We start from the raw sequence: 19,500 nt of genomic DNA, 5'->3' as shown, positions 1-19,500 counted from the left end.
ATTGTGAAATATTATTACAAATAAATGTATTATTATCCCAGGAATAAATTAATCAGATAAATCAAATAAATAAATCCAGCCTTGGTGAGCATAAGACGCTTCTATTTTATGTGGTTATATATATATTATATATTATATATATATGTATATATATATATATATATATATATATATATATATATATATATATATATATAACCACAAAAAAAATCCACTGCTGCACTAAAACTTCTTACTCCGAAACGGCCTTTGTGGCAACTAGCCCCAGTCTCCTCTAATTTATAGCGTTATCAGTCGTATTGTTTATTTTTATATTTCTTTCTTGCATTACTGCAGAAATCCATTTAATTCAAGCGAAATAATTTCAACAACTACATTTGTCTAGGTCTATCCAACAAAGGCTGGAGTCATGATGAAATCATGGTCTGACAGACAGAGATCTGTTCTCCTGATAAGAGTTGTCCTACCTTGGAAAGACGGACTTTAACCCGATTTGTCCAGTTACTTAGTGGAGTCCGGGTGAAATGAGCCTAATAAATGTCTCTGTCATGCATAATTAATTGTGTTGGTACAATGAACCATACAAAATCCATCGTTATTTGATTAGAGGTTTTCTGAAGGCACTGAAGTGCATGATGGTCTACTTTGTGTCCATCTCACCTCGGTGTCTGTATATGACTGGACGGAGGGCTGTAGCTCTAGAATGCAGATGACAGCTTTTATTTCAGAATGTAAAAGGGATTTTGTGGTGTTAAGGTGGCATATACATATACGTGTACCAGCTCTTACCAATGCCATCAAGTATGTCTCATTAAGAAATTCTTCCCCAAGAAACAATAATTATATAAAATAGTTTCATTATAAAATAGGTAGCCTTTATTTCTTGAATATTTTTTAAATATCTATCTGTCTATCTATCTGTATGTATGTATATATAATCATCTGTCCACTGAAGATATTGGCAGAAGTACTTTGTGCATCACCACTTTTATCTTTTTTAAATGTTATATAAAAACAATATAACATAAAATATCATAGTATTTAGATATTATAGCATATAAATTGCATCACATTCTGAGCGACTAATTTTTTTTTTTTCAAGACTAAACAGTGCATATATCTATATTTTTTCTGAGAAACTCCTACACACACACACACACAGACACACACACACACACACACACATATATATATATATATATATATATATATATATAGGTGTAAATCTTAATAAAAGTAAAATTTAAGGGAGTATGAAAAGGTATTAATAGAAGCATCTTTTAAATCTGAACATGTAGATGTAGTTTTTTAAATCAGTGGCGCTCACTAGTGGTGCATCAGTTGACCAGCTGAAGAAAATCAAAACCACGAATTAGGATAATAAACCAGAACCTGATTTTATTCAAAAACACACCTTATTTCAATGAGATGCATATATTCATATCTGTAAATATTTACTATTTATTTACACACAAGGAAGAGAAAAATAGTTATGCACTAAAGTAACTGCATGATTCACTAGGTCTTATGTGTTTATCAACCAGTCTTCAGAAAAAAAGTATTTCATAACAATATGGACAGCACATCCATGAAACCTCACCCTGACTTGTTGACAAAGGGGGGAAGAAAAAGCAATGGCATAGGGGGAAAATTGAACAGCACTGATGCAGCATTACAGACTTTCCAAGACATGGCAGACCATGTTGTACTTGTTTTCGTATTTTATTATTATTATTTTTTATGTCTATTGTCAGTTTCTTCTCCCCACGGTTCAAAGACAATGCAGAGACATCTAAGTTCAGTTGGCAGCGTGTGGAGGTCCCTCAGGGATGAGGGAGGTGAAGAAAGTGCTGATGAACGACCAAGCGGCCGACAGGAAGCCCGGCTGATGCGGGTCTGCGTTCATGGGATCTTCAGGACCTTCCTCCCCGCTATCCCCCTCATCATCCTCCATTCCCTCATCCATCATACGCTCCTATAGAAAAAAAAAAGAGATGGGTAAGTTTGTTTATTATAAATACCAATAAATCCATTACTTCGGTTCAAGAGAAAGATGTGTATTAGTTTCAATTAATTATTTTTAGGACGATGTGTGACCATTTTAAGATTATTGGTATCAGTCAATGAAGTATGTCAGTACTCCCCTGACAGTCTTAACGATATTTAATTTTTAAAAATGTTTTCAAATATATATATTTTTTTCTATAATATACACTTGTTCAAAAGTTTGGGGTCAGTAAGATTTTTTTATTTTTTTTTTTATGGCAGTAAAGTCATTTAGAAGGTTTCTTATTTCAGATAAATTTCAAATAAATTAAAATAAACATTTAAAATATTTAAAATAATGGTGTTATTTTTTTTTTATTTTTTTTTTGAGTAATGGCTGCTGAAAATTCAGCTTTGCATCACAGGAATACATTACGTTTTAAAATATATTAAAATTGAAAAAGAAAAACGTTATTTTAAATTGTATTTTTTTTTCTGTATGTTTGTACAAATAAATACATAAGACTAATTAAACATCGAACAGTAAATAGTGTAAAATAAATGCTCATTTGTTAATAGAAAATTACATTATTGCATTAAACATACATGTGCTCCATCTTTAAAAAGTTTAGACAGACCAAACCCATTATCATCTCTATTTTTCACATTTTAAAATAACAGAAAAGTCATAAACAAAAAAAAGAAGAATTATATATTGAGAGATCAGTCAAGCGTGTCCAAACTTTTCTGTTCTGTCAGTATATCTTGCTTTCTAGATATCTGCAACAATATTGGCAAAAGTCGACTACTATAACTAACCATCTCTTGCATATCCTGATTTTGCTCAGCCTCGTCCTGAAGGCCTTCTCCAGCTATTGGATTCTGTAGTTCTGCTCTAAAGGGAAACCAGCCAGCCTGGTGCCTGGAGTACACAAACAGAGACAATAAGGTGCAAATACAATGTTCAACTTCCAACAAGTCAACTTCTGCTTATCGGGAAGCTTCTATTTCAAACATGACCTACAGATAAACCAGCAGCATGGCACCGATCACCACAACGAAGCGGCCAAAGGAGGAATAGAAATAGACGATGCTGAGCAGAATGGCAGCACGTGACACTGTGTACATCCAGTCCAGCCAGTCTCGGTTGAGCTCATCGTTGTTCAACATGGCTCCTCCCTGAGCATTCATCTGGATGTTGGGGTTGGCAGGGCGGTCCTCAGGGGCAGGGTTGGGCCCCATAGGGGCTGCAGGTTCATTAGGCCGAGCTGGCTGAGTTGTGTGGCCTGCACTGGGAGCGGGAAAGGGGGCCACGCTGGAAGCCCGGGAGGCTGCCATGGCTGCATGACTGAAAGATTGTGAATGAAAGATTATGAATAAAATACTGCACAGTGCACATGGATGAACTGTGTGAAATAAATGAACTGGAAAGTAAAAATGGACCGTTTTGATTTCATGTCTTCATAGAAAAAAAAACCTGTATAGAAAAAAAAAGCCCTATATCTATTTACACTAAGGGTGAACATTTTTTAATAATTCAATTTTTATGTTTTTTGAAAGAAGTCTCTTATGCTCACCAAGGCTGCATTTATTTGATCAAAACTGTAACATTGTGAAATATTATTAAAATTTTAAACAACTACTTTCTATTTTAATATACTGTAAAATGTAATTTATAAATGTGATGGCAACGCCATTACTCTAGTCTTCAGTGTCACATGATCCTACAGAAGTTATTCTAATATGTTGATTTGGTGCTTTTTATCAATTATTATTGTTGCTAAAATATTAATAATGGTGTTATTATTTTTAAGGTGGAAAAGAGTTTTTGCTGCTTAATATTTTTGTGGAAACAGCAGTACACTGTATGATGACATAACATTATAAATGTCTTTCACATTTGATCAAGCTTTGATCAATATAAAGGTGCCATAGAATGCATTGATACAATATTTTAAATTGTTCTCTGATATCTACATAGAAGGTATGCAGCTTAGATATAGGCAAAAAATCTCCAGAAACGGTTTTACATGTCCATTTACAACCCTAGGATTTGTCTCTAGAATGAAATGGTCTGATTTTACCTTATTTGGAAGGGTCATGATGAATAATAATGTTTAGCTCTGCTCTGATTGGCTGATTCACAGTGCGGCTCATTTCAGTATCTCACACAGCAGGAAGGAAACGCAGGGAAAATATATATTTCAATATTGTCTCTCGCAGTTTATATTGTTGGGTAATTATACTGGCAGTGTTTACCACACATTTTACAAGATCAGATGCTTGTCAGTGGTGCTCAGTCATCTCTCCTTACTCTGTTAATGTGGTAAGTGAAATCTTATGTAATGTAACAGGCTACCGCTAGCAAGCAGCTAACCATGTCCCTTTAGTGGCTCATGTTATTAGAACGCACGCATTTGTTTTCCGTGCCTTTCTGAATACAGACACCAACCCAAACATTAATTTCCATGATCTGCCATTTTCGCTATTATACTCTCTTGTTTCTTCACAATACCTGCAGAACTTCTGATGATTCAGCTGTGCAGGTTCTGCTGGCGGCTGGCATAGAACATGGGCGGATTTATGCAAATGTTGGGGGCGTAACTATTAGTGATTCCAACTGTAACGTCAATTGGCCTATTTTTCAGTGGTCTTTTGCATACACGAGATTTACATGAGGAGGAAGAAACAATGGTGTTTGAGGTTCACAGTATGTCATTTCCATGTACAGAACTGTATTATTCAACTATGCCAAGGTAAATACAGTTTTTAATGCTTGCTATAATTGCTAAATAAAAATATTAATTACTGCTGAAAATTCAGCTTTGCATTTCAAATATAATACAAAAATAGTCAATTTTCACAATATTACTGTTTCTACTGCACATTGGATCAAGTAAATGCAGCCTCAGTGAGCCTAAACATTTTCTTTCAAGTCTTCTTTTTATTAATAACTATTCCAAATTTTTGACCTGTCGTATATGATACTGATTTGCACAACTATTTTCTGAATTCTCAGCATGAAAGGCCTCAAATACATTATTCAGGGTCCTAACCTTATACTTAATAACAACTGGGCTGTAGTAACTTACTATTGCATGTAATAATGGCGGGCATACATCTGCTGCCACCAAAACATTTGCATCGGCATGTACATAGGATGGGCAGGGAAGCCAGCAGCGGGACCACCTTGCATGGGAAGAGGCATTCCTTCAGGCCTAAGTAGGAATGAAATATCCAAAATGAAACTCAAAGGACTCAAAACTCAACTGAACATATTTTGCTTTGAGTGGGTTATTTGAGAGTGTCATTTGTGTCTTTACCTCTGCATTACACCAGTAGGGGCAGGATTGAGCCCGTGTGTTTGTGTTGGGTTCCCCCGGTACCGTAGACCATCAGAGTTGACTGAAGTTTCCTGACTAGGGGTAGAAGATGAGGAGGATGGACCAGCACTGTCTAATGTCTAGAAAGAATAAATGGACATAATGTTAAGACTTTAAAAATAGGGCTGTGCAATTAATCGCATTCGATTGTCATGCTCATCTTGTCAGTAAAGCGTGATTACTGACGAGATGCGCATGACAAATCGAATGCAATTAATTGCACAGCCCTACTTAAAAATATCATCTCTCGTGTTCAACAGAAGAAAGAAACTCATACAGGCCTGGAACACCTTGAGGGCGAGTAAATAATGACACAATCTTCACTTTTGGGTGAACTATCATTTTAACATGAATTTATAATTGCTGTAGAAGTATTGTTCATGGTTTATGTCAACTAATGTAGTTATCTAATTTTAACAAATGAAATCCTATTATAAAGGGTTACCGACATGAAAATAATCCATTTCTTTTTTTAATCTATGCACTCACTAAAGAGCTGGAATCGGTGGTGCTAACAGGGCTGCCGGAAGTGGGGGATGACGGGGGGCTTTGTGACGCACACACCAGGTGGACCATGTGGTATTCATCTTGCTGTTGGGGTAGAAGAAATTCAGTGATTAGAATCAGTACAACAAACCCTGAGCTCTGGTCAAATACTTTAAAAGAATACAATAAATAACACTTTCTTTGTTATTAAAAAAAAAAAAGTGGTCACTATACAAGTTTTGCATCCAGTCTATGTCATTTGTATGAATACAGACAGCATGTTACATGTCCTACCAGAGACAGTAGTACAGGACTAATGATTACAGACCTGTGGCTTTAATATCTGCGGTCATGAAGTCATTTGATCACCAGCTTCCTGACAGACAGGCAGCAGCTAGTAAGGCTGGGAAAATTCTCATCCAGCACCTGCACCACCAGCACTGGCACCCCTCAGGGATCTGTTTTCTTTCCACTGCTCTTTTCCCTGTTTATCAACAACTGCACTGCAAACTGTCATCCAGGACAGAGGCGAGTCAGCTTACAGACAGGAGGTTAAAGAGCTGGCTGTCTGGTGGAGTTACAACAACCTGGAGCTGAACACGCTCAAAACAGTGGAGATGATAGTGGACTTCAGGAGGAACCACCCTGAACTCCCCCACTAACCATCATGAACAGCACCGTGGCAACAGTGAAGCCATTCAAGTTCCTGGGCACCACCATCTCTCTGGACCTGAAGTGGGAGTTCCACATAGACTCCACTGTCAAAAAGGCCCAGCAGAGGCTGTACTTCCTTCACCAGCTGAGGAAGTTCAACCTGCCACAGGAGCTGCTGATAAAGTTCTACTCTGCAGTCAATGAACCGGTCCACTGCACTTCTATAACTGTCTGGTTCAGCTGTGCTAATAAATCAGAACTTAGAAGGTTGCAGCGGATAGTCTGGACTGCTGAGCGAATCACTGGTACAACCCTCCCCACTCTCCAAGAACTGCACTCTTCCAGTGTTAATAACATAGTAGGCAAATTCATTCTGGACCCCTCTCACCCAGCCCACTTCCTCTTTGAACTGTTGCCGTCTGGTCAGCGCTACAAAGCACTGCACACCAGAACAGCCAGATACATAGGCGGAAATCCTAGGGGGTGGGGGACAGGACACCCCCCCCCCCCATCTGAGGATTGTCCCACCCTAAAAATATTATTAAAATCCATGCTGTGCATTGTACATAACAATGTTTTATACTTTAATTGTGTAAGTAGCAAAACAACACAAATGGGGCAAAAATGCATTTTAAATTTAGAAACATTTTGAGTCTCCCCCTCCTTTGCCTCACAGTGCTTTGGTCCAAATACCTGCTTTCCTCTTTTACATCACCTACACACATCTGGTGAGAGAGAACAAAGCCAATAGTTGTGGAACTCTAGTAAGTAAGGCTGTCAAGGCTATATTGTTCACTTAAACATCGGATGAACTGATTATTTTCTCTTTAATACAGATGATGCCAATGTATTTTTCAATGAGTCCGCTATGCTAGCAATAATAACATTACCTGCTTGAGGGAAAGGGTTGGCAGGTTTTCATAACAAAACTCGCCCAATTGCTACGCAAAATTAGCCCAAAACTAGCCCAAACTCTTTGCATTTTGAGGGGGTACCCTGGTAAAAGTCACGTTCCGTGGGCTAAACTACACATTATTGGGGTCGCTTTAACCCGCAAACATGAAAAACAACCCACGGCAACAGTGATAAAGTAGCCCATTCCACAGGAAAACTGCAGACTTGGCAACACTGTGATGGATAGTAATAATGTCATCAACGGACACGAGCACTGTAACCGCGTGACCACAACAGCTTTAAGTTGTCAAATTTGGCACCCTCCCTGCTGCACTAATAGTAGTAAGCCATTTCTCTGTGTATACATATCCTTACAAGTACAATTTTAGCTGCATTATTTTTGTCCCCTTCAAAAACTGCTCTTGAGAAATTTTGTTTATCCCCAACACTGTAAGACAAAATTTATGCCCCATGGCCAGGCATAACAACAGTTTCTTTCCTCAAGCAATCCATCACAAGAATAGCTAACTTGGCAGTGAACGTGTAATAAATAACACTATTTATACACATACCTCTTTTTACATTCTTGAATTTGTCCATAACACACCTGTACACACATATACCATCTAATTTCTACTTTGTATATTTTTTATTATTTATTATCTGTGTTTTGTCTTGTAACTGTCATTCTGTTTGTGCTGTGGAAGCTTGTCACCAAAACAAATTTTCACCAAAATCCTCGTATGTGTAAACATACCTGGCAATAAAGCTCTTTCTGATTCTGACTGTTGTTGTTGGTCGATGTACAAATGCATTTAACAAATGTCTTTGGTTACTGTGTCATCTCTCAGTGTTTTAAAAACACCATGTCCGTTTAGCTTTAAAGGAAGTGGAAGTAGCAACAGATATTTTCTTCTGCATTGTGAAATACATCAGATTGAAACAAATGATAACAATAAGCTTGGAATTTTTAAATTACAAAAAAAAAAAGTAAAGAATGAAACATATGCATGGATGAACAGTTCAAAACAAGATCAATAAGAAGCATTTAGAAAATAGACAAAAAAAACGGCCCAAGTGGATGGCCTAATAACTGTGCCATAAATATCTTTAAAAAAAAAAAAAAGGATTATGACAGTGAGATACAAAAGTTTTAGGATCTATAAAGTAAAGTGGTAATTTCAACATCTCAAACAGAAACACTCAAACTGTTTGAAGCAACATCAAACTTCCCTTTAAAATACTTGATTTGATATTTTAAAAAAATCAGAGAACAGAACTGTACCTTTCTTAGCACATCCCTCAAATGCAAGTGATCCTGAAGAAGACGTCCAGAATAGACAAGTCTCTGATCCTTGGATAACTGAAAGAAGGAACGTAAACATGGACTTTTTATAATTAAGCTTAATGCAAGAAAGGTACGGTTTGATTAAAAAGGTGGTCACTGAAATCGCATAAAATAAATGTCAGCACATTTAAAAAAAAAAAAAAAAAAATCATCGCTAAGTGCCAGCAAAGTATAAGCAACTAGAATCTGAACTGCACAGCCCTGCATGGGGCTCTCGGGCAAAATACCAGCAATGCCAAACATTCCTGTAAAGCAGGTGGCATCTAGCTGCCATTTCCTGAAGTCATATCCTGTCATCCTGAATTTCATAGGATTCTTCTAAAAACATTTTTAAATCATCATAAAAACACATTTCAAAAGACCTAACCTTGGCTAAAACAGTAATTCTGTGATTTACAAACAGAATGCTCTTTAAGAGCCATAAATAAACCTTTCTTTAACCCCAAAGCACAGAATTATGTTCACCTGAACAGATTACATCACAATTACTTCCTTACGATAATGATCTGTGCATTTCTCTCCTGATTCAGACAAGTCAACTACTTGGTTTTTTTTTTACTGAAGAAAGCAATATAATGGATAGAGGATTTGTATTTCAGCCAGAAGTAGTGGTTTGAAGTAAAAACATCTTAATGATTTGCTTATTACAAACACGCAGCTTTTAGCTTTTCACAAGACATGGACTGGAATTTTGTGAATCACTTGTGGATTACTGTGATGTTTTTATCAGCTGTTTGGACTCTCATTTTGACGGCACCCATTCACTGCAGAGGATCCATTGGTGAGCAAGTGATGCAATGCAAAATTTCTCCAAATCTGTTCCAATGAAGAAACAAACTTATCTACATCTTGGATGGCCTGATGGTGAGTAAATTTTCAGCAATTCTCATTTTTGAGTGAACTATTCCTTTAAAGTACTGCACTGATGATTAGTAAGACACTAACACTCATTCATACTACTTAAAGAAAGAAATTGCTCCTAATATGATTGCACACATAAATACAGTTAATTGGCAACAGACTGACTTACTTTATAATAGAATAATAATCTTGACAATAATATAAACTTACCGGCTTGCTAGGATACACTTTGGATATATGTTTTTTCAACTTTTCTACTGTCCAATTCAAAAAACAACTGATGGTCTGGTCATCATACTTCTGGTTGGGTGCCTTGATGACGAGAGTAACGGGGCTGTCAATTGTACCCTGGTCCATGGTTCATAATAAAGCAGCGCTTGAACTCAGAAACAGGAAAATCACACTGCACCGGTGGTCCTGTTCAAGGACAGGGATATTGTCCTTTCTCACACTTGATTCATGGTTGATAAACTGTTTAAGTATCCTTCATGTTGCTCTCCAGGCAGTCTCCAAACTCAAATGTCAGCGCAAGGAATGTGGCAGCGGCAGGTGGATGCACTCAATCAGCCTATAAAGAAAAACAGAGGGAGAAGAAATATGTTACTCGTAAATGAAAACTTAACACTGTATAAAATGCCAGTTTTGCATGCTAACAGACCTGTTAAAATCACAAATAGTTTGCCTAAATTATCCCAGCAGTTGGATCAAATCTACATAAAATTATGTACAGCTAAACTATTTACTAACTGACATGTGACATTTACATATATGACGATGAAAGAAGCTTTTCAACAAAAGTAAATTATCATAACATAAAACTATACAATAAAAAAATATTCATGAAATAATAGGAGATTAAAATCAATCATATTCGTGAGTTATCAGACACATACAGATACGAGAGTAGTTACTAGGTAACTAAACAAAACACTACAACACATATTGTGGCCTCAGATTAACTGCTTGATCAGAAAATGAATATGAATTGCTAAAGTTTTCTCTTTAAAATTATTGCTTAACGGTAAATTAACAGTATATGCACAGAAAACAAACAAGCATCAGACGACAATGACTAGCTAGCCCGAGCTAGCCAGTGAGCTACAGGCTCAACATTAATCCCACAGACAGCAAGAACGCTCGATATGAGTTGACATTAAAATAAAGAGAGTATTTTGTAGAAAACGGAAGACAAAGATATATATATACGCACCCGTGTAAAAATATCTACCCCAAAGATTGTTTTCGTGTAAAATGGAGTCACTCCGGGCGTAACTCCGGAAATGTCGTCAGCACAGCAGAACAGAGAAGACAGTTCCGTAGATTTGGACTTCATGACTTTCCTTTCAAAGAATACAACACTGTTCTAAGAGCTCTTCCCACAGTTCCAATGCAGATGGTCAAGGTCCATATTTTGTAGGGACACAAAGATACAAATGTGTCGGTTTTGTAACTGGATGGCGTTGGCATTTATGACAAGAAATGCAATAATAAACATATTCGCCTGGTTTTTCAGAAGAGAGACGGCATTTTTCCTCGAGGCAGATCCCATTGGGCTGTCTTAACTGATAATAGACTGGAGAAGAGCATGGTTGTTACCACATAAATATTTTCTTCCTAACAAGACCAAAGAAGTCTACTTTAAAATGCGGCATAAAATATACCCTTAATTTAACTGTGTCCGAATATGTTGATATTCCTAATATTTGCACATTATATGGTAATGAAGAGGAAACATTAATACATTTATTTTTTACTTGTGAAAAAAATAAGAACAAAAATTTATGGGAGGATCACTTCCTGTTCTGTCACACTTTGATTTAAAAGGGATACTCCACCCCAAAATGAAAATTTTGTCATTAATCACTTACTCCCATGTCGTTCCAAACCCGTGAAAGCTTCGTTCGTCTTCGGAACACAATTTAAGATATTTTGGGTGAAAACCGGGAGGCTTGTGACGGTCCCATAGACTGCCAAGTAAATAGCAGTGTCAAGATCCAGGAAAGGTATGAAAGTCGTCGTTAGAATACTCCATCTGCCATCAGACGTGCAATCTGGGTTATATGAAGCGACGGGAACACTTTTTGTAAGCGAAGAAAACAAAAGTAATGACTTTATTCAACAATTCCTTTGTCAACAGTCTCCTCTGTCTCTTCATATCACTGTATGCTGCGTATGCTCTTCTGTATCATCCGCGTGATATGGAGAGACACAGAGGAGACCGTTGACAAAGGAATTGTTGAAGTCGTTATTTTTGTTTTCTTCACTTACAAAAAGTGTTCTCGTCGCTTCATATAACCCAGACTGCACGTCTGATGGCAGATGGAGTATTCTGACGACAACTTTGCTACCTTTTATGGACCTTGACACTGTTATTTACTTGGCAGTCTATGGGACAGTCACAGGCCTCCCGGTTTTCAACCAAAATATCTTAAATTGTGTTCCGAAGACGAACTAAGCTTTTATGGGTTTTCCTGAAAGTGATTGTATATTTTCATGTTTTTTAATAAAAAATAAAATAAAAAGTTTAGTACATTTGGAGATGTTTCCACATACATAAAAGGAGCACGTGTTCACTGACCTGAGATCAGCTTTGCGAATTTTTTTCTCTTATTGAATACAGCTATGGGATATTGTACAGTAGGCCGTTCCTAGTTCAGCATGAAGTCGAGGCCTCTTCTCAAAAGACAAACACCGGTTCGTAAAAAGATTAGGCTATTCCAATTCTGTACTGCACCACACAACTCTTCAAACTTAAACTTAAAATTACTTTTGTTATAATTTTACATTAAATGCAGTTAAACTATGGAACTCAAAGTATTTAGTGGATTATAAAAATAAAACAAAGAGACGAACAGGGGATCTTTTTTTCTCTTTGTTTTGTAGATATAAACAGAATATTTCCCCATAAATTTATATGCACCTTGCTCAAAAGAGTTTGTCAGTCAGTCAGAATGAGTAATTCAAAGAACCTCAAATCAGGGATTAATTTTGATATAGAGCATCTGTAGTTAAAAAAATAAAAATAAAAAAAATAAAAAAATAATAATTTGTTTAAAGAAACATAAAGAAAGTTTCTAATGAAGCCTTTATAATTTAAAGTTTCTATGAAAGATGAGTATATGGGTATGTATGCTTTAGCATTAAACATTAAATGTGTTGTTTAAAAAATATGTATTCATTAAACAACAAATTCTAAAACAATCTAAAAAAAATTAAATATTTAACAGAAATAAGTATTTTTTAATCTCACAAACAAGTGTTCACATTACATACAGAATGAAACCAATTCTCTAGATAAGCTTAATGATGCCTTTATAATTTTATCTCATTATAAAATATTACTATGAAAGATGAATGTGTGGGTATGCTTTAACATTAAAACTTAATACAGAATACAAAAAATACATAGCAATACATTTTAATCTCACAATCAAGTGCTCACATTACATACAGAATTAAAGCTGCAAGCAGCGATGAACGGGCCCTCGCACCCGGGCTCACCACCACCGGGTGGCTTTTGTAAAACAGCGAACGGCGAGAAATATGCGTTTAATGTGGTAAATATAAGAGGAATATGTCAAAGTCATTTATATGTGCCAATCTTCCTGCTGCCAGCTGGTGGCGCTATGATTATAGTGGAATAATGACCTTCAGATGTGTTCAGGCCAAGACTCTTTTCGAACATGTGAAGTTTGGGGAAGATCGGACATCTTATGCCTGAGTTATTACAACTTCTATTCCCATGGCGAGACATCGAACTTTGTCAAGGCGCCATGGCCACACCCTTTAATGAAACCTCAAGATATTCACAATTTAACATCGCAAAGGCCTTTAGATTAGACTGACCAAAAAAAATTATAAAATGTCATAAAATTTCTAGGAGTAGTTTGCTATGGCGTAAAACATGCCACTTCCTGTTGCCAGCAGGTGGCGCTATAGCGAACTCTGAATATTGGCATGTAGATATATTCAGGTCAGGAGTCTTCTCAAACATGTGAAGTTTGGGGCAGATTGGACATTGTATGTCTGAGTTATAGCAACTTCCTTTCTCATGGCGAAACATCGAAATTTGTAAGGCCGCCACAGACACACGCCCTTAAACGAAACCTCAAGATCTTCGCAATTTAACATCGCAAAGGCCTTTAGATTACACTGACAAAGTTTGGTGTTGATCTGAATAAATCTCTAGGAGGAGTTCGTTAAAGTACAACCCCTGAAAATGGCAAAAATGACAAAAATTTTGCAGAGAAAATTCTAAATAACTGACTTCCTGTTGGGTTTCGAATTTCGTACCAAGAGACTTTTTTGTAGGTATTGGTGTGTAACATGTGTGTACCGATTTTTGTACATGTACGTGAAACGTAGCTCGAGGCGCACTCCGTTGAAAATGTATAGGTGGCGCTATCGAGGCATTTTGCCACACCCAGTGGAATATTGGCCTTCAGATGTATTCAGGCCAGGACTCTTATCAAACATGTGAAGTTTGGGCAAGATCAGACATTTATGCCTGAGTTACAATAACTTTTATTCCCATGGCGAGACATCGAACTTTGTGACGGCGCCATGGACACGCCTTTTACGAAAAAACTCAAGATCTTCACAATTTAACATCGCACAGGCCTTTAGAATAGAGTGACTGAAAAAAAAAAAAATGTCATTAAATTTCTCGGGGTAGTTTGTTACAGCTTAAAATATGTCACTTCCTGTTGCCAGTAGGTGGCGCTATGAATATAACTGTATATGGGCATATCAATCTGTTCAGGTCAGGAGTCTTATCAAACATGTGAAGTTTGTGGCAGATTGGACATTGTATGTCTGAGTTATAGCAACTTCATTTTTCATGGCGAATCATCGAAATTCGTCAGGCCGCCACGGACACGCCCTTCAACGAAAACTCAAGATCTTCGCAATTTAACATCGCAAAGGCCTTTAGATTAGGCATACCAAATTTGGTGTTGATCTGAATAAATCTCTAGGAGGAGTTCGTTTTAAAATACAAGGCATGCAAATGACAAAAATGATGCAAAATTTGCTCATAAAATTAAAAATAACCGACTTCCTGTTGGGTTTCGGATATTGCTCCAAGAGTCTCTTTTTGTAGGTATTGATGCTTTACATATGTGTGCCAATTTTCGTGCATGTACGTGAAACACAGCTCGAGGGCTGTTGTTTTTTTTTACGGTAGGTGGTGCTGTTGAGCCATTTTGCCACACCCTCTTCTGAAACCCTATATCAGACGTAAATTTTCACCAGGTCTGACGCGTGTGCAAAGTTTCAGGACTTTTCGAGCATGTTTAGGCCCTCAAAAATTCGATTCATTTTGGAGAAGAAGAAGAAGAAGAAGAAGAAGAATTATAATAATAAATTAAAGCTGCAAGCAGCGATGAACGGGCCCTCGCACCCGGGCTCACCGCCATCGTGTGGCTTTAGTTAAAAGGGTGAACGGTGAGAAATATGCATTTAAAGTCGTAAATATAAGTGGAATATGTCAAAGTCATTTATATGTGACAATTTTCCTGTTGCCAGCAGGTGGCGCTATCATTATAATGGAATATTGGCCTTTAGATTTGTTCAGGCCAGGACTCTTATCGAACATGTGAAGTTTGGGGAAGATCAAACATTTTATGCCTGAGTTACACCAACTTCTCTTCCTTTGGCGAGACATAAAATGTGTCACAGCGCCATGGACACACCCTTTAACAAAAATCAAGATCTCCACAATTCACTATTGCAAAGGCCTTTAGACTAGACTGACCAGAAAAAAAATATTGATGTCATAAAAATTTCTAGGAGTAGTTTGTTACAGCGTAAAAACATGACACTTCCTGTTGCCAGCAGGTGGCGCTATGACTATAACTGAATATGGGCACGTAGATCTTTTCAGGTCAGAAGTCATATCTAACATGTGAAGTTTGGGGCAGATTGGACATTGTATGTCTGAGTTAGAGCATTTTCCTTTTTCATGGCGAAACATCTAAATTTGTCAGGCCGCCATGGACACGCCGTTTAACGAAACCTCAAGATCTTCGCAATTTAATATCGCAAAGGGCTTTAGATTACACTGACCAATTTTGGTGTTGATCTGAATGAATCTCTAGGAGGAGTTCGTTAAAGTACAACCCCTGAAAATGGGCAAAAACAACACCAATTTTGCAGGGAAAATTCAAAATAACTGACTTCCTGTTGGGATTCGGATTTCGTACCAAGAGACTTTTTTGTAGGTATTGGTGTGTTACATGTGTGTACCGATTTTCGTACATGTACGTGAAACATAGCTCGAGGCGCACTCCGTTGAATCTGTATAGGTGGCGCTATGGAGCCATTTTTCCACACCTGATGGAGTATTGGCCTTCAGATGTGTTGAGGCCAGGAATCTTATTAAACATGTGAAGTTTGGGGAAGATCGGACATTTTATGCCTGAGTTATAACATCTTTTATTCCCATGGCGAGACATCGTACTTCGTCACGGCGCCATGGACACACCTTTTAACGAAAACTCAAGATCTTCACAATTTAACATTGCGCAGGCCTTTAGATTAGACTGACCACAAAAAAGACATTGATGTCATAAAATTTCTATGAGTAGTTCGTCGCAGTGTAAAATATGTCACTTCCTGTTGCCAGTAGGTGGCGCTATGACTATAACTGAATATGGGCATATCAATCTGTTCAGGTCAGGAGTCTTATCAAACATGTGAAGTTTGGGGATGATTGGACATTGTATGTCTGAGTTATAGCAACTTCCTTTTTAATGGCGAATCATCAAAATTCGTCAGGCCGCCACGGACACGCCCTTCAACAAAAACTCAAGATCTTCGCAATTTAACATCGCAAAGGCCTTTAGATTGGGCAAACCAAATTTGGTGTTGATCTGAATAAATCTCTAGGAGGAGTTCGTTAAAATACAAGGCATGCAAATGACAAAAATGATGCAAAATTTGCTCATAAAATTAAAAATAACCGACTTCCTGTTGGGTTTCGGATATTGCTCCAAGAGTCTTTTTTGTAGGTACTGATGCTTTACATATGTGTGCCAATTTTCGTGTATGTACGTGAAACACAGCTCGAGGGCTGTTGATTTTTTTACGATAGGTGGCGCTGTCGAGCCATTTTGCCACGCCCTCTTCTGAAACCTATATCAGACGTAAATTTTCACCAGGTTTGACGCGTGTGCAAAGTTTCAGGACTTTTCGAGCATGTTTAGGCCCTCAAAAATGCCGATTCATTTTGGGAAGAAGAAGAAGAAGAAGAAGAAGAGAAGAAGAAGAAGAAGAAGAAGAAGAATAATATAATATAATAGGGCTCTCGCCCTCCAGGCTTGAGCCCTCCTCACACCATCGGTGCTCGGGCCCTAATAAACGAAGCAGATACAAGAGGGTCCTCACACCATCGGTGCTCGGGCCCTAATAAATCCAGTTCTGAAATAATCAGCATTTTGTGGTACAGCCTCAAGAATAATATACAGTCCAGTGTATTTTGTTATTATAAAAGTCAAGCCACATCTTTCTTCCTCTGCGTTTCAGTTCGATTGAGATTGCTTCAATTTGTTTAAAACCTCCTGAGTGAGTCTTTTGCTATACTTATTAATCTTGTGATGACCGGGCATCCATCCAAGGAGAAAGCGATGAAAGTCTGTCCAAGCGAAAGCGAACATGCTCCGCCATTCTTTCTCCAGCTCTGGAAAGCTGGCCTTCTCGTCCAAGGATTTCCGTAGCTCTGAAAAATAGTGATCCAGAAGGCCAGGCACTCTCTTTTCACACTCTTTCTCCTCCATACAGCTGCCCAAAAAGTAAATAACATCCTTCATCCCACACCCTCCACCAACATACTGAAAATCAACAGCTGCAACCTGTAAACCATCCTTGGAGAAGCAGAAATTCGCTAGTTTTGCATCACCATGTAGAATTGTCTTAAAGCGGCAGTTGTTGAGGATGCTGTCTATCTCTGCAGCAGCTGCTTTGAGTTTTTGATCTGACATGGCTTCTAGCTCTTCAGGCCTTGTTTCTAAATGCCAATAGGTGCCTATAGGCCAAAGCCCTTCTGGGGCAACGTTGAGGAAAAGTGCATGAAAGCTGGCAATCCAGCTGAGACAGGCCTTTATTTCAGCATCATTAACATAGGTTTTTCTCACCGGGAATCCTACAACATCAAGGTCCTCTAAAACAATCAACTGCTCATCACCAAATGACTGGACAGCAAGACATGCAGGAATTCGACATTGTTCGTTGGTAGTGTAGTTTTGGTACCAGTGACATTCAACTTGATAGGATCGCACCTTGCGCTGGTGAGATATGTCTGTGTTCCAGCCCCCTGGATGTTTCTGGTTTTGGGGAAACATCACATGTTTGACAACCACAGAGGGACGGTCACATCCCTCCAAGTGGACTCGTAATATTTCACCATAACCGCTCCACAAAGTCTGAATCTTTGCACCAGTCTGCAGAGACTTTGCTCCACATGCTTTCAAAACTAGGTCTTCGTGTTCCTGCTTCATTCTGGAGATTAAAATTAGCAGAAAATTTGGTTTGAATTATAATGCATGATCACTTAAGAGTCAAGTTACCACTGAAGAAGTACTTATTAGTACCGGTACCGTAATAAAAGCCAGATATAAACGAATTCACTTTAGATTTTGGGCTGAAATTGACAACTGAGATAATTTAGGAAAAGTCTGCATAAACGATATCTTGGTTGAGGTTCGTTCGATCATTGAATGAATTAACATAAGGTTAAAATAAAACGAAAATGAATTCAATTCATTAAATGTGTTGTCGTATCTCAAAGAGCAAATGAGGAATCGGATAATTAGCTAGCTGCTGACTTTACGATATACCTATGTATACATTTACCTTATGTTTCCCGAAGCGAAACGCGTTCGGCAAAGGACGATAAGAATGAGGGATCATCTTCCGGCACACGGAACAATGCATTCTGGGAAATGTAGTCTTTGGATGAATAAACTGAACCTCAGTATTAGTTTGACAACTGTATGCTCATTATTATTTCTCAGAAAATATAATTGAATACTACGAGAAAATTGACCTTTTTTCTCCAGAGTGTGGATAGTTATCAAAGGGAGAAACAAAATATGTCTAACTATAATTTTTATTAAGTCTTTTGAGTGACAATGATTAGTGTTCTACACGGCGTTTTACGACCTATGATGAACAGGAATGCTGGGAATCCTTTAAAAGCTGAATAAGAAAACATAATCGTTTTGAGAAATTCAGAGTTTTAATGAAGCTAAATAACATAATAATATAATGGCTTCTTAGAGTCAATATGATTAGCTCTAGAATAACATAATTCTGGCTGCTGGCCCTTTGTCATATCTTAACAAACAAACACTCTGCATTTTTTTCTGTTTGAAAAAGAGTAGAAGATGGAGAGTCTGGTGAAATCGAATGAGATTAACAGATTAAAACACTGAATACAGAGAATAAATCCATAGCATTGTATGAGTTTCAGTTCAGCAGTGGAGCATCACAGTTTATCAGGTGAGCACAAATGACAACATGTTCCAGTGTGCTGTTGAGCTCCATCCATAATCTCTTGGTTTTGGCTGTTGTACATTTTCTACAGGTCCACCCTCCACTAGAGGTCAGTCTAGGCTTTAGTATTTCTGCGCAATGAGATAACTGGTTTGACTTCTCTCTTTACACCCTTGTGTTTGTATTGTGGAATAGAATTGCATACATTAAAACTTTATGAGAACTCTGCAAAGTTATGATAATTAATATTAATCTTGACTTATAGTGTTACATTTTTGTGTTACCTACTTGTAGAGATGCACAAGAACATAGAGGTGGTGTAATAACTTTGCATGAACTGATTTTATGTGTGTCCACCACCGACTCAGAAGGCCAACCTTCTTTTCTCATCTCACC

The 19,500-nt window shown here is 37.6% G+C and overlaps 2 protein-coding genes across 2 annotated transcripts; both read right to left on the bottom strand.

Annotated features, from left to right (window-relative positions):
- Positions 1-1,372: 1,372 nt before the first annotated feature.
- On the bottom strand, positions 1,373-10,982 carry LOC109060538 (homocysteine-responsive endoplasmic reticulum-resident ubiquitin-like domain member 2 protein). The gene is made up of 9 exons (XM_042773049.1): positions 10,823-10,982; positions 9,823-10,180; positions 8,689-8,766; positions 5,859-5,960; positions 5,310-5,449; positions 5,079-5,204; positions 3,011-3,334; positions 2,806-2,908; positions 1,373-1,975 (listed from the first exon to the last, which is right to left on the bottom strand). Exons 2-9 carry the CDS (start codon positions 9,967-9,969, stop codon positions 1,799-1,801), a joined length of 1,197 nt encoding a protein of 398 aa, XP_042628983.1. The 5' UTR covers positions 9,970-10,180; positions 10,823-10,982; the 3' UTR covers positions 1,373-1,798.
- A 1,849-nt stretch (positions 10,983-12,831) lies between these two features.
- On the bottom strand, positions 12,832-19,451 carry pkdc (protein kinase-like domain containing). Its single transcript, XM_042773047.1, has 3 exons — positions 18,463-19,451; positions 17,022-18,108; positions 12,832-13,068 (listed from the first exon to the last, which is right to left on the bottom strand). The coding sequence occupies exon 2, from the start codon at positions 18,105-18,107 to the stop codon at positions 17,133-17,135; it is 975 nt and encodes a 324-aa protein (XP_042628981.1). The 5' UTR covers position 18,108; positions 18,463-19,451; the 3' UTR covers positions 12,832-13,068; positions 17,022-17,132.
- Positions 19,452-19,500: the final 49 nt, after the last annotated feature.

The sequence above is a fragment of the Cyprinus carpio genome, chromosome A16, assembly GCF_018340385.1.
Source record: "Cyprinus carpio isolate SPL01 chromosome A16, ASM1834038v1, whole genome shotgun sequence".
In the NCBI taxonomy this organism is placed as follows: Eukaryota; Metazoa; Chordata; class Actinopteri; order Cypriniformes; family Cyprinidae; genus Cyprinus; species Cyprinus carpio.
This window is presented reverse-complemented; position numbering and strand designations above follow the sequence as displayed.

Excerpts from the sequence above, each read along its gene's own strand:
- pkdc (XM_042773047.1), bottom strand. The coding sequence starts at position 18,107 with ATGAAGCAGGAACACGAAGACCTAGTTTTGAAAGCATGTGGAGCAAAG.
- LOC109060538 (XM_042773049.1), bottom strand. The coding sequence starts at position 9,969 with ATGGACCAGGGTACAATTGACAGCCCCGTTACTCTCGTCATCAAGGCA. Across the intron at positions 8,767-9,822 it reads AAGTGTATCCTAGCAAGCCG|TTATCCAAGGATCAGAGACT; the intron begins GTAAGTTTATAT and ends TCCTTCTTTCAG. Across the intron at positions 5,205-5,309 it reads CCTACTGGTGTAATGCAGAG|GCCTGAAGGAATGCCTCTTC; the intron begins GTAAAGACACAA and ends ATTCCTACTTAG.